The sequence below is a fragment of the Budorcas taxicolor genome, chromosome 2, assembly GCF_023091745.1.
Source record: "Budorcas taxicolor isolate Tak-1 chromosome 2, Takin1.1, whole genome shotgun sequence".
Classification (NCBI taxonomy): domain Eukaryota; kingdom Metazoa; phylum Chordata; class Mammalia; order Artiodactyla; family Bovidae; genus Budorcas; species Budorcas taxicolor.
This window is the reverse complement of record NC_068911.1, coordinates 86,444,931-86,460,468: the sequence shown is the minus strand read 5'-3', so window position 1 is coordinate 86,460,468 and position 15,538 is coordinate 86,444,931. Positions and strand designations below refer to the sequence as shown.

General features: G+C 34.7%; 1 protein-coding gene across 1 annotated transcript in view; it reads left to right on the top strand.

Moving 5' to 3' along the window:
* GALNT13 (polypeptide N-acetylgalactosaminyltransferase 13) overlaps positions 1-15,538 on the top strand; it is a 572,168-nt gene that overhangs the window by 204,231 nt on the left and 352,399 nt on the right. The window contains exon 2 of the mRNA XM_052664343.1: positions 6,312-6,480. Within this exon, the coding sequence (XP_052520303.1) occupies positions 6,312-6,480 (169 nt within the window). The remainder of the gene's footprint in view (positions 1-6,311; positions 6,481-15,538) is intronic.

Here is a 15,538-nt window from a genome sequence, read left to right as displayed (position 1 = left end):
TAACAGTCTGCTTAGGATCTAATTAAACACTCTTCAGGCCATATTCTTTGCACATTTTAACTGTGTGCCACTATCAGAAATTTCTGAGCTTGTGTTAATGTATCTAAATTTATTTATAATGCATAAATGTAATATTCTCAACCTTAATATTAAATGGTTGTGAGGACTAATTTTTAATACAAAAGTAGATATGAAGTAGAGATTTTACATTTTTCAGTACCACATGGATAATTTTATACACCAGAGTCCTCTGTCCGTGGTATTCCCCAGGCAAGAATACTGGGGTGAGTTGCCATTTCCTTCTCCAGGAGATCTTAACCCAGGGATGGAATCCATGTCTCCTGCATTAGCAGGCAGATTCTTTTACCACTGAGCCACCAGGGAAGCCTGATCTCTCACTTAGCTGGTGGAAAATGCTACCTTATTAATATCTAACAAGAGGGACTATCCTGTTGGGAAACAGTAGCTAATATCTGCTGGACTTGACCCCATTTAAGCTTGCTATTTGCAACATTTTTACTCCATAAAAATCTAGTTACTGAAATTTAATTGGCAAAAACCAGAACACCACATATGGCCATGGTAAAAATTTTCAAAAAAAAAAAAATATTGGCAGATGAATCAGATTTTTAGAAATGCATGGGTTTTTCCAAAGGTGTAATAAATGAATTATTATCTATTTCTACATTAAATAAAATGTATATGTATATATATTAAGCTCTGTATTATAATATTGATACTATTGTATTGATATTTGAAGTCTATTATGGCTTTCCTGGTAGCTCAGACTGTAAAGAATCCTCCTGCAATGCAGATGAATTGGGTTTGATCCCTGGGTCAGGAAGATCCCCTGAAGGAGGAAATTGAAAACCACTCCAGTATTTGTGCCTAGAGAACCCCATGGACATAGGAACCTCGATGGCTACAATCCATGGGATCACAGAAAGTCGGACATGATTGAGCAACTAACACACAATGGAAATGGGCCAAAGCAAAGATATACTGAGTTCCTTTATTTTAACAAGAATTATTCTTGATAAACTCAGTATCTGTGGCTTGACAAAAGAGCATGGGCCAGATAACACTGAATGGAAGGCAAAATGGTTTGGATAGTGAGACAGTGTCCCAAGTGCTAGTGTGATTTCCTCATTTTCTGACTCTGCTACAAACACATTTATGATTGACAAGATGAAAAGTATTGTCTTAGGGAAATGATTTATTAGCAATGAAGTAGGAATATTAAAAGATGAGAGAAATTAAAAGTCAAGATATTACATTTATTTCAGTTGACTATTTCAAACTGATAAAAAGTAGAGAAGAGCTGGAGTGTATACAGAAATTAACAACTGAGTAGATCTGCAGATGGAAATATAATTTGAAAAAATTTGTTGGAAAGTATGCTATTCAGGATGACATTTAGATTTTGGTCCAATGTCATGCTTTTACCAGTATGCAACATATATTACTATGTTCTTTAACATAATAAGTTTAAAAATGACCTAAATTTTTTTACTCAAGTTCCTCCCCCCACCCAAATACAAGAATCTCTTTTTATTCTTTTCAAATAGACAGTGCTTGTTGTTAATTGGACATTTCTGCGACTGAAAAGGTGTTCATAATGCAATGTACATAAGCAAGTATTGCAGTTAATATGTTCCTTTTGGTAGACTGATCAGTTGGTTGATTCATATTTTGGGGTTTATCATTTTTATCAATGCAAATTCTATGATAGAATAAATCAAATTTAATCTATACAGTATGCACTATGTTAAAGAAAATGTAAAATATGTTTTATATGTGCATATATAATGATTCTGCTTTTATATTTCAACCAGTTTTGTAATGTAATTTTGGGTCAAGTTATCATTTTAAGTGATTTAATCTTATAATTAGAAAGAGTATAACTTCTAGCATAGTACTTAAAAAATTTAATTGGAGGATAATTGCTTTGCAATATTGTGCTGGCTTCTGCTATTCAACAAGATAATCAGCCATAAGTACATATATGTCCCTTCCTTCCTGAATCTCCCCCCTCCACCCCATCCATCTTGCACTGTTGGTGGAAATGTAAATTAGTAACAGCTACCATGGAGAACAGTATAGAGGTTACTTAAAAAACTAGGACAAAAACTACCGTATCACCCACCAATCCCACTACTGGGCATATACTCTGTGAAAATAATAATTGAAAAAGACACATGTACCCCAGTGTTCATAGCAGCACTATTTACAATAGCTAGGACATGACAACATAGTATATTAATCTGTTTATACAGTCCAGACCAGGTTTGGAATTGGGCTATTTCCAATCATATTTAAGTGAAGTCAAGATATAATGTAGATTTAGTTGCCTTCTCTATTATATTTGCCTACCAAGACTTGAAAAGTAACACCAATACTTCAGTGACAGTTCTTTTTGTTTTTCACTTTGTGGAAGAGCATGGTATTTGGTGAGTGTGTGGGTGACTTTTTTTTTTTTTTCTCTTTAAACTATGTAGAGGAGAAAAACAGGTGAGAAAAAAAATTGAGGTTGTTATTTAAAGGTACTGGAGATACCTCATACTAAATTGCACAGTCTTTTCTATTTTTTGTTTATATTATTTGAAGAAGAAAAAAAAATGTTTCTTCTAGAAAGATGTATTCTGCCAGGTAAGAGCAGGAAAAGAAAAAGGCTTCTTCCACAGTATAATCACTTAGCATTTTTTTCATGAGCAAGGTGAAAAACACCAGTAGGTCTGCTCATGCATAAAAAAGGAAAAAGTTTGTAAAATGTCAAATATACATTCATTAGAGGCTATTATAGAAAAATATATATAACTTTGGGGAGGAGACACTTAACCTGATACGCGTTAAGTTGTCATCTACTTTTCACTAAGAAGCTGAGAATAATTAAGGAGAATGTTAATATGTGCTTGCAAACTAGTTCTAGGAATAAGGATCCTGTTTGTGATGATTTTATATTTATTGATAGCACTGCAAGATTATACACTTACTCTGTCACTGACAGTACTCAGCAAGGACATGGTCACAGCTTTGAATGTATTACAAAAAGGAAGTACTTCCATGTGCTGTAACTTGATTTTCATGCTCCACAATGATATAGTTGAGCTCCATGATTTTCTACATAGACTAGAAGTCAATCCTATCTGTTTCATAGTCTTAGTAGCATTGCATTGATGCTACTATTTTCTGCAATGTAATATATTTTTGTTGGAATTTATAGAGGACATTTTAAAGACCTATGAATGGTGAATGAATTACTTTCTTAACTTCTAAAAATTGTAATTTTTTAAATCTCAAATTCTTTAAAATCTTTAATGTAACAAAAATCAAACATCCTTTTTCCCAGAAAAAAAAAAAAAAAACATTGATCCTATATTTTCTGACATTAAGATTATAGACCAGAATATGTAAAATATCTATTTATCTATCTCTACCAAACTAGATTGAGAGTCTATCTTCTTATAGATACATATAGATACAGATACAGACACATACATAAAATATTTGTTATCAATGGGTGCTATCATATAGCCTGATTAAATCCTTTGCTTCAGAATTAGATTCCTAAGGAAACTATAGAAATTCCTTTTAACAATTTCTATGGAATCAAAACTTAAAAAATAAATCAGGAAAATGAAAAGTACTTGGAGACCTATCTAAGTCCATAGTCTAATCAGCAACACAGGTTCACCCAAAGCTCCAACAACTCCATCTGATTTTAGGGACAATAAACTTACTAACTCCTGAAGAAACATATTACAGTTACAATTTTAATTTGCAAATTGAATGTGATATACTTTTTCATAAAATTCCTGTCTTCATATCTACTTTTGCTTGTTAAAGTGAATGGGAGTCTTCATTAGCTATAAGGTAATTTGTTTAATAGTTAGAGATATCTTTTTCATTTAAAAATTTCCCAGTCCTTACCATTTTTCTACATATAAGAGGATTTACAGGCTAATCACCTTCCTGATACCCATACCTGAAGTTCCCCAGAGTGCCTAATCTCTTTTATAGTTTGGCTCATGGCATTACAAAGTCAGAATAACATTTCACAGAAAGTAATTGACTTGAAAACGTATTGTATATTAGCAGTAATATCAGTATTACCTATAATATTAGTCTTGATGTTTTATAACTATGGTCAAATCAGAAAAAATTCTCCTTGTTGTGTTCTGCCCTAGTTTTGACTTATTCCATTATTTTATAACATTTTATAAAATGCTATAATTTATGGATTATTTTCACATACTTTGTATTCTTTAAATTTTTTTATTAAGTATAGTTGATTTACAATATTGTGTTAATTTTAGGTGTCCAGCATAGGGATTCAGTTTTTTTTTTTTTTTTTTGCAGATTATATTCCATTTTAGGTTATTATAACATATTGGTTATAATGCCCTATACTCTACAGTAGTCATTGTTGCTTACCTGCTTTATGCATCAGTTCAGTTCAGTTCAGTCGCTTAGTCGTGTCCGACCCTTTGCGACCCCATGAATCGCAGCATGCCAGACATCCCTGTCCATCACCAGCTCCTGGAGTTTACTCACACTCATGTCCATCGAGTCCGTGATGCCATCCATCCATCTCATCCTCTGTCGTCCCCTTCTCCTCCTGCCCCCAATCCCTGCCATCATCAGGGTCTTTTCCAATGAGTCACTGCAGAGCAGTTTGTTAATCCTGTAATCCTGACTTGTCCCTCTCCTCTGCTGTTCCTTTTTCATAACCCTAAATTTGTTTTCTATGTTATGAGTATGTTTCTGTTTTGCATGTACACACACATGTATTATTTTTTAGATCCCAGATGTGATTAATATCATAAGGTATTCATCTTTTTCTGTCTTATTTCACTAAGCGTAGTATTTTCTAGGTCTCTGTATTTTGGCAAATGGCAATATTTCATTCTTTTTATGGTTTAGCTACATCTATTATATATATATACATATATATGCATATATATGTATGCACATCTTCCTAATCCAGTCATGTATCAATGAGTACTTGGGTTGCTTCTGTCCTTTGGCTCATATAAATAGCACTGCTAGAACATAGGGGTACATGAATCATTTCAAATTGGCATTTTAGTTTTTTCAGGATAAATACCCAGGAGTGGAACTGTTGGATTACATGTATTTCAATTTAAAATATATTTTAAAGTAATCTGGGACCAAATCTTTGCCTTTTAAAATATATGGAAATGAAACTCAGTAAGATTATATTGTAATATAACAAAATATAATAATATTTTATAGAAAAATTTAAATTTAAATTATTATATGAAGTTAAAATTTCAAAACATTTTAATTTTATATAAAATTTAATTATATTAATATAAAATAATATAAAATATTATATATTATGTGTATATAATATATTTTCTATAATATAGCAAAAGGATGGAAGAGTCAGAACCACAGCTACATTTCTTCACAGTACCTGGTTTAATATCATTGTGAAAAGTAAATCAAGGGTAGATTAGGTTAACTAGAACCTGTCTTCTTCTTATATGTTAACATACATACAGACATACGTATGCACATGCCTATACATACACACACTGAGTCATGTATTTTATAGCTAGAAGGGACATTAGTGTGGTGATAACTTGGAGGTAATGGAAGAACATTAGCCTTTATATAGAATCCTTAGTGCTTTTAATAAAAACAGTCAAGCCCAGAATACTTCTGTGAAATTCCAGTTATGAAACATGTAGCCTCCAAATCCAACTTGACATTTAAAATTATATGTCACTGCTATGAAAGTTCTTTCTACTTATTTGAAAATGATTTGACAAAAGAATAAAAGTCTGATGGGGATAAAACATTCTCAACCTTACTTGCTTTCATAAAGATATAATGGCAGTAGATATTTGAAATATCAAAATTTTCAAGTGGATGTGAAAATAAACTAATCTTGGTACATTTTCAAAATTTCTCTTTCATTATTTTGCACAACATAGTGTGCCCAGAGTTCAATTTCATCCTCTCTAGTAAATGTATTAAAAAAAACATGAAAGAGAAGTATGAAGTTTTGGTATTTGTGTTGTTTATTTATTAAGTCATAATGATTAGTTAGATCATATAATATGTGATAGATTTGAAGGACAACATGCAGCATTGAGTTAATGAATTAAAATAAGTTGTTTCTTTAGTGTATGGCTTGTAAGTAGCAATAGAGACTTGACAATGGTATTATTAAGCCAGTTAATAAATAATACACTTTAGAATCTGATCCAACACGAGTTTGTATATTCAGTTCATTATCTGTATGTTTGTATGTATATGTGTACTCTGTGTGTGTCTTACAGCTGTTATTTCAAGAAACCAAGAAGGGCCAGGAGAAATGGGAAAGGCTGTGCTGATTCCTAAAGATGACCAGGAGAAAATGAAAGAATTGTTTAAAATCAATCAGTTTAACCTTATGGCCAGTGATTTGATTGCCCTTAACAGAAGTCTGCCGGATGTAAGATTAGAAGGGTGAGTACATTTGTTGTATAATCTAATATACTAGCAATCACCAAAGTTTAGAATATTTTGAAACTTCAGTTAACGCAGATTATTTGAAATCTAGAGCTATATGGTTCTGAATACCTATGCCACTGCAGAAATTAACTGTGTGTGCATATGATGAGAGATACGAACTATGTCCTTCTCTGGGAGAGCAAAATATCTTACTTGCAATGGCATTGCAGAATATACAACCAAACAGGACTTTTTTGCCTTCATTAAATATCTTTTTGTTTTGTTTTGCTTTATCTTGCCAAAAACAGAGCAAATGTGATCTGTGATAAATTGTTTTCTTGTCTATGTAGAAAGCTCTTATATTTGCTTTGAAAAAATATATGCTTTGCTATTTCAGCATAAAAATAACCTATTGCCTGTGTGATTATTGACACTTTAAAATGATTTATTGAGGATTCTTTAGCACTTTATGATGTTATTTATAATTAGAATGCTCAGTTATCAGCCATGGAGGATATATACTCATTTAGAAATAATACTGTATGAAAAATTATGTTGAAGATTCCAACACTTATGTGATTAACTGTAAGCCATACTTTAGGTAGTTGAACATATTTTAAATGGATGTAATAAAAATCATATATAGTGACAGTATTGTCATCCTTATATATAGTCCTAACAAAGTAAGCTATTGGCACTTAGAAAAGGTATGTCCTCAGGTTTTAGGAAATCTCCAAGTTTACAAATATCCTCCAGAACACATTTCTGTTTATAAAGAAATTGTTTTTTAGGCATGAAATGACTTTGTCTATATACAATAAAATCATAATTAATGCATATTTTGCTACATATAATGAGTTATGTTACATGAGGGCTATGGTAACATTAATATATTTACTAAGTATGATTTTTTTTCCCTTTCTGAATTATTTCAAGTAAGATCAAAATAAAGTAACCCAAGTCATATTGATACATTAGCCTAGGTTGTCAGACGATTCATTTGATAGCTAAGTATTAGTAACTGGTTTTGTATACCCTTGTATGCTTTTGAAATGTCTCTCTCAGCAAACCACAAATAACTACTTATTATGGATATTTTGGATTCCTAGCAAATTGCTAAAATGTCAAATTTAACATTTGTGCATTCCAGAAGTCTTGATAATTTTACAGGTTGTTCTGTCCATATTTGTAATGTGTTTGTATATGTGTAGGTATATTTGAATTTTTAAGGATATACAATGAGCATATTCTTTTAAATAATTTTGAGTATTTTATATGCTGAGTTCATGTTTTAATGTTGTATTTATTACCTTGTTTTGATAAAAGTGGTAAATGTGATACTTAAAACCATGTATTCAGGAAAGCCATGTACACACTATTTCAAAAATTTTTAAATCAATTTAAAGATTTAATATAATATATATATATAAATTATATATCCGATCTGGAATGATTATGGTAAGAACTATTTTAATACAGAACTATCACTTATAAAATCATTACGGAGCATCCATTTAAAATATTTGTGGCCAGTTGTTTTTACTTCTTTTAAGAATTGCTTTGCATAAGTACTGGAAGAATTAAATCTTAAACTTATTTATAGTCTGTGGAACAATTCTTCATTTAAAACAACTGTTTGATTCAAATTGCTCAGTATAAAAACTGTAAAAAATGCCATACCTACTGTGGATATTTTTGTTTGAATTTTCAAATTTTGCAAATAATAGTAGTGAAGTAAATCATTTTATGTTTAATTTTTTTGACATCACAGTGTATGCAATTAGTAAAGTAAAAATAAATACCATCCACAATTCCTAGACAAATCATAAAGTGTATATAAAGTTCACTGTGGACATTTGCAAGTCATTTTGAATGACTCAATTTTGTGACTGCCTGGGAACAACTACTTTTGAGAAACACACTAAGAGTTAGCTATCCAAACATTTTTAAAAATGTAAAAAGCTGTTAATACTAATTTGATGTAGAAAACTATTTTCCAGTTTTGGTATTACAGTTCAGTTTTTGAATAGTTATATCTCAAGACATATGACACATTAAGCTAGTTTCAGTGATTGATATATCAAGATATTAAAAAATGGAATTTATAATTTATAAAGATCTGTATTTTAGTGAAAAATTGAGTTGATATTTATTTAGAAAGGGTTTGAACTGCCAAACAGTGGATTCACTAAAGTATCTCAGACTATTTTACTAGAATATATCCTTAAACTAGCTTGACTGAATTCAGAAAATTGTCCAAAAAGTTTAATGTTGTGTTTGACCTTAATATCAGTCTACAAATATTTGAAGATATATTCAGTGTTGGCCTGAAACAAATAGACTACCAGATATTTCTCCAGCAAAGATGGGTTTACTTAGGATCAACAGAGAATTACAATTCAGTGTCAGTGACCCTGGCGAGCCACATGCAAGTCCCCACATAGCGAGAGAAGGAGAACATTTTTATAGAATGAAAGAGGAAATCAGGAGTCAATCCTAACTTCAATCCTGGTCTCCCACTTCATCTTCCCACCTACGTTCACACATCCATTCTCTATGTCTGCATCTCTATTGAATTCAGTTGCTCAGTCGTGTCCGACTTTTTTGTGACCCAATGGACTGCCGCACATCAGCTTCCCTGTCCATCACCAACTCCCGGAGCTTGTTCAAACTCATGTCCATCAAGTCAGTGATGCCATCCAACCATTTCATCCTCTGTTGTCCCCTTCTCCTCCTGCCTTCAATCTTTCCCTGCATCAGGGTCTTTTCCAGTGAGTCAGAAAGCCTGATTGTTTGCATCAGGTGGCCAAAGTATTGGAGCTTCAGCTTCATCCTCAGTCGTTCCAATGATTATTCAAGACTGATTTCCTTTAGAACTGACTGATTTGATCTCCTTGCAGTCCAAGGGACTCTCAAGAGTCTTCTCCAACACCACAGTTCAAAAGCGTCAAAATGTGACCAAACGTGGTCCGTTGGAGAAGGGAATGGCAAACCACTTTAGTATTCTTGCCTTGAGAACCTCGTGAACAGTATGAAAAGGCAACCCTATTGGTGCCCTGCAAATTAAGTTCATCTATACAGTCCAGCACTCTTGCCTGGAAAATCCCATGGACAGAGGAGCCTGGTGGGCCTCAGTCCATGGGGTCACTAAGAGTCGGACACGACTGAGCGACTTCACTTTCACTTTTCATTTTCATGCACTGGAGAAGGAAATGGGAACCCACTCCAGTGTTCTTGCCTGGAGAATCCCAGGGACGGGGGAGCCTGGTGGGCTGCCATCTATGGGGTTGCAGAGTCTGACACGACTGAAGCGACTTAGTAGCAGTACAGTTTTTCTAGATTGTACACGCATGCATTAATATATGATGTTTGTTTTCCTGACTTCACACAGTGTGACAGATTCTAGGTTCATGCACATCTCTACAAATGATGTATAATGTTCTTTTTATGGCTGAGTTATAGCCCAAGGTGTATATGTACCACATCTTATTTATTCATTCCTCCTTTGATGGACATTTATGTTGCTTCTATGTACTGGTTATTGTAAATGGTGCTGCAATGAATACTGGGGCTCATGTGTCATTTTAAATTATGGTTTTCTCAGGGTGTATGCCCCATAGTTGGATTTCTAGGTCATAGTCTAGTTAGTTTTTTAATAATGATTTTTAATAGAAACAAATAGACCTTTGAAATATTGGAGTATCTCTCCTTTTAGCAGTTGTGACTCTAAAGAAGCAGAAGTCAAGTGCACTGAGCATCCTTTCACTATCTCAAAAGATGACAATGGCAAATAGTGTGCTGACAATGCTATCATCGTTTGTTTTGATGTTGTGAGGCAGCATCTTTAATTTGTGGCTACTTCAGCTCAACAGGATTTAGTTTTCCTTTTTGCAAATAAAAAGTGGTGAATCTGGGATATAGAAGGACCAACACAGTGCTTTTGGACAAGATATTTGGAGGGCCTCTACAGATTTTGTCAATTGAGTCTTAATGATGGAATTAGATTGTTCATCTTAACCAGAAAATTGGTGCAACAATCCACACCAGTGTGAATGTTATAAAACCAGCCAAACAGCAAACACTTGTCAAAGTACCTGGCCAATAAAATAGATTACTCAATTTCCGTGAAGTTCAAAAGGAGTTCTTCTAGGAAGGAATCATCTTTCCCAACTTTAGTCACAGAAAAGACAGTAACCAGTCTACAGGAGAATATTTCAGTCCAGTGTGGAAACATATAGACTGTGACTGAAACATTTATATCTATTAGACAGAGGAAATTGTATGAAGTCTCGTTGCTAAACCTTATATAGACCATTTGCAAAATACCTGAGAGCAGTAGGTATTTGAATGCCTGACGGTAGTAGGAATGGACTTCCCTGGATTGTCTTTGGACAAGTGGGATAAGTGAGGTAGGCACTGCTTGTGGTGTTGTTAATGTTTCCCTACCATACTGATTCATGAAAGTTTTTTGGTCATTAGACCAATGGTTTAATGCATGTACAGTGGTGAGGAGTGGCTATGTTAGAGTCTCAGGTAGGACTGGGTTCTTATTGGTCCAAACTAGAGCTTTCTCTTTTTATCAGACCAATAGTTGGTGCATTTCCAATCTTATTTTTTGCTTTTCTGAGGCCAGTTGCTGTACTCTTTAACCAGTTTTGCTAAATTCTAATTTGGAAATAACTTTTGAACCATGACAGATGCTTGGCTGCTGTTGGTCCTTTTAAGGACAACATTCCTTGCAGAAGTATCAGCAAGATCTTTCCTCTTAGCTTCAAGAAATTTAAGTTTAGAATATACCAAACTGTTAATAACAGCTAAAGTGGCAGGTAAGATGTTTACACACAATAATTCCTGACCATCGGGTCCATTGTAAATTTTATTTCCACTGGAAATAAGGAGGCCATGTTGCTTCCATAATCTTCCACAGTTGTGAGCTACTTCAAAAGAGTTTCTACTGTTAGTATAAGCACTGGCAGTTTTGTCCTTGGCTTAAGTTCAAGCTCATGTTAAGAGCATGTAGTTTATCCTGTTGACCCAAAGTAGCCACAAATTAAAGATGCTGCCTTAGCAACATCAAAACAAATTATGATTGCATACTCAGCACACTATTTGCCATCATCACCTTTAAAATAAAAACCTTTGGTTAACCTTGAAAAGTCAACATTATCCAATGGAATTTACTGTAGATCATTATGAGGAGACAGGAGGTGGTGCACCAGTGTTAAGCAGTCATGAGGAACCTTGTGGGTGATGGAGGGGGTAAAGAGTAGCCAGGTTAAGGTTATTATAACAGAAAAGAGTTATGTGAAGGGCAGTTAATAAAAGGGCTTCATAGAAGGTAAGATGAATGTATCCAGAGAGGATTCAGGAGAGCTTCCACTGTATCAGATACAAAAGTGTTTAAACGGATCACACGAACGTTTTCTTGGTAGCCTTAACCGAATGGACAGTAGTCTGTAAGGCACAAAGGCAAGGCGGTATCCTAGTGTCACATGGTCTGGTTGCTAGCTTTAATACTCTATAAGTTGATGATGGGGTCTGTGTTTTGGGTGTGTAATCCAAAGGTGTTCCCTTCCTTTTCATTTGCAAAAAAGAAAACTAAATTTGATCATTCTGATGCCCAAGGCTTGGTGACTTCATCCAACTCTCCTTTAGGACCTGAAAACTGTGTCTTCCAGTTCATCCCCTAAATTGGATTAAATTGAGTTGCGATTATTTTATTTATTTATTTATTGTGTATAGTTGCTTTACAATGTTGTGTCAGTTTCTGCTATACAGCAAAATGAATCATCTCTGTGTGTACATACATTCTCTCTTTTATGGATTTCTTTCCCATTTAGGTCACTGCAGAGCATTAAGTAGAGTTCCCTGTGCTATATACATCAGGTTCTCATTAGTCATCTGTTTTATACATAGTGTATATATGTCAATATGTGTATGACAATACCAATCTCCCAGTTCATCCCAGCTTCCCTTTTCCCCCTTAGTGTTCATCCATTTGTTCTGTATGTCTTTCTGTTTCTGCCTTGGAAACAGGTTCATTTGTACCATTTTTATAGATTCCACATGTGTGTATTAACATATGATATTTGTTTTTCTCTTTCTGACTTACTTTACTTTGTATGACAAGACTCTAGGCCCATCCACATCTCTACAAATGACCCAGTTTCATTCCTTTTTTATGGCCAAGTAATATTCCATTGTAAGTACCACATCTTATTTATCCATTCATCTGTGATGGACGTTTAGGTTGCTTCCATGACCTGGCTATTATAAATAGTGCTGCAATGAACATTAGGTCCATGTGTCTGTTTTTGTTTGTTTATCTTTTTTCAGGTCACCTGCCCAGTAGAGGGATTGCTGGATCGTGTAGAAAGTCTATTCTTAGTTTTCTAAGGAAGCTCCATTGTGTTTTGCACAGTGACTGTATCAATTTACATTCCCACTGACAGTGCTAGAGGGTTCCATTTTCTCTACACCCTCTCCAGCGTTTATTGTTTGTAGATTTTTTACGGTGACCATTTTCACCAGTGTGAGGTGATATCTCATTTTAGTTTTGAATTGCATTTGTCTAATATTCTCTAATAATTACTGATGTTGAGCATTATTTCATATGCCTCTTATGCCTCTTTCATAATCATTTACTGATTTTAGTTAATCTTAAAATCATATTTTGCAGAGAGGCAATTTTAGGCTTCTTATAACATTGGAAAGCTTCATAATACCAATCAAAATAAGTATTCCAATCACTTCTGGAAATTTTTAAACTAGTTCAGTTTTAAGGAAATGAAGTTTGGGGATTTCAAAAGTTCCCCATCCTTGCCATTGAGATTCTGTTTAAATTGCCTTTGGTCAGGTCTATTTATTTAGAAATGTACATGAGGAAGCACCCTTGTTTTTATACATAAAATCAACTAGAGACCCTGTAGATAAAGCACTCTCAAAATATTAATAGTTAAGTGACTGAAATCCCATTTCCTGAGGATTTTCCTCTAGAGCAAAGAAAATTTTCAAACAATTTAAAAAGTTTGAAACACAAATGGTTTAATTCAAAAAGCTTACAAGTCAGTCCTTAGAAGATAGCTTGGTCCTGACGGAGCTAGCCTGAAGGCTTTGGTTTTTTAGCCAGTCTTCAGAGGACAGCCCCCAAAGGAATAGGCCAAACGTTGAAAAAACAGAAGTTTCATCTGAAGCAGTCCCATCCTGAAAGAATTGATCCAAAGGCCATTTTCAGCCAGCTTCAGTTGAAATAGCCTGATCTCAAAATCAGACCAAAGTGTCAAAGGAGTAGTCACATACAGAATAAAACATTAACCAGAAAGACAAAACCTTTAAATAGATCCTGGAGAAAGCTTTCAGGGCTTCAGACACTAAAGGATGTGAGCTCGAATCCAGGGAAAAGATACACATTCAAACCCCAGGGTTGGAGAGAAGTGCAGTGAATGGCAATGGGCTTAATTGTGGGGACCACCCTTGTTTGTTCACCAGCCCTGATGCCATAGGGATTCTCCTCTGGTTTCTGAAAGAACCACCAGAATTTTGACCTGAAAGAGATAGACTTTTGGACTCTGAGGGAGAGGGAGAGGGCGGGATGATCTGGGAGAATGGCACTGAAACATGTATACTATCATGTAAGGAAACGAATTGTCAGTCTATGTTCGATACAGGATACAGGATGCTTGGGGCTGGTGCACGGGGATGATCCAGAGAGATGATATGGGGTGGGAGGTGGGAGAGGGGCTCAGGATTGGGAACTCATGTACACCTGCGGTGGATTCATGTCAATATATGGCAAAACCAATAGAGTATTATAAAGTAAAATAAAGTAAAAATAAAAACTAAAAAAAAAAAAGAGAGAGAGATAGACTGGCAGTTATTTCTCCAACAGAGATGGGTTTATTCAGGATTAACAGAGAATTGCAATTCAGTCTACAACCATGACCAGCCACAGGCAAGTCCCAGCACAGCAAGGAAGGGGTACACTTTTATAGACAGAAAAAGGAAGCTGGGAAGGCAGGGACAAAAATTCCATGGCTTTTCATTGGCTGAGTTGTTTCCATGAAAGACAGAGATTCTTTAAAAAAAATTAAAAGCAAAGCTTAATTTTATTGTGGAGTTTAGCCGGTTAACAATGTTGTGATAGTTTCAGGTGGATAGCAAAGAGTCTCTCAGTCATACACAGACATGTATCCATTCTCCAAAATGGGAATCTTTCATCTTCCTGTTGGTCTCTGCTGTCAGTGTATGTTGTGAGAGCTCTCCCTTTTGCTGTCTGACTCTGCTTAATTGAGGTTTCTTTTTATTAATTTTTTTTTACAAGAGGAATAAATCTAAATAAATATCTCATGTTTCCAAAGAGAAGAAACTAAATATAAAATGTGTTTTCTTGAAGGCAATTGTGATGAAACATCAGGACAATTTGGAATTAAGTTTGAGAATGTGCATCTCTGGAGATGTTGAAATTTTTATATCAGTTTGCTTATTTACTTACTATACTTAACTTATTAAGTTTTATAATACATTTATATATTATATTTAATTATTTATGGCCATAAATAAAAAAATCATAAATGATCGTGGTATTTGATATTTTAAGTACAATCAAGGCTGAATGAAGCAGTAATAGTGAAAGTCACTCAGTCGTGTCCGACTCTTTGCAACTCCATGGAATTCTCCAGGCCAGAATACTGGAGTGGGTAGCCTTTCACTTCTCCAGGGGATCTTTCCAACCTAGGGATCGAACCCAAGTCTCCCACATTTCAGGTGGTTCTTTACTGCTGCTGCTGCTAAGTCGCTTCTGTCGTGTTCGACTCTGTGCAACCCCACAGACGGCAACCTACCAGGCGCCTCCGTCCCTGGGGTTCTCCAGGCAAGAACACTGGAGTGGGTTGCCATTTCCTTCTCCAATGCATGAAAATGAAAAGTGAAAGTGAAGCCGCTCAGTCCTGTCCAACTCTTCAAGACCCCATGGACTGCAGCCTACCAGGCTCCTTCATCCATGGGATTTACTGGGCAAAAGTACTGGAGTGGGGTGCCATTGCCTTTACTAGCTGAGTCACAAGCAGTAACCAAA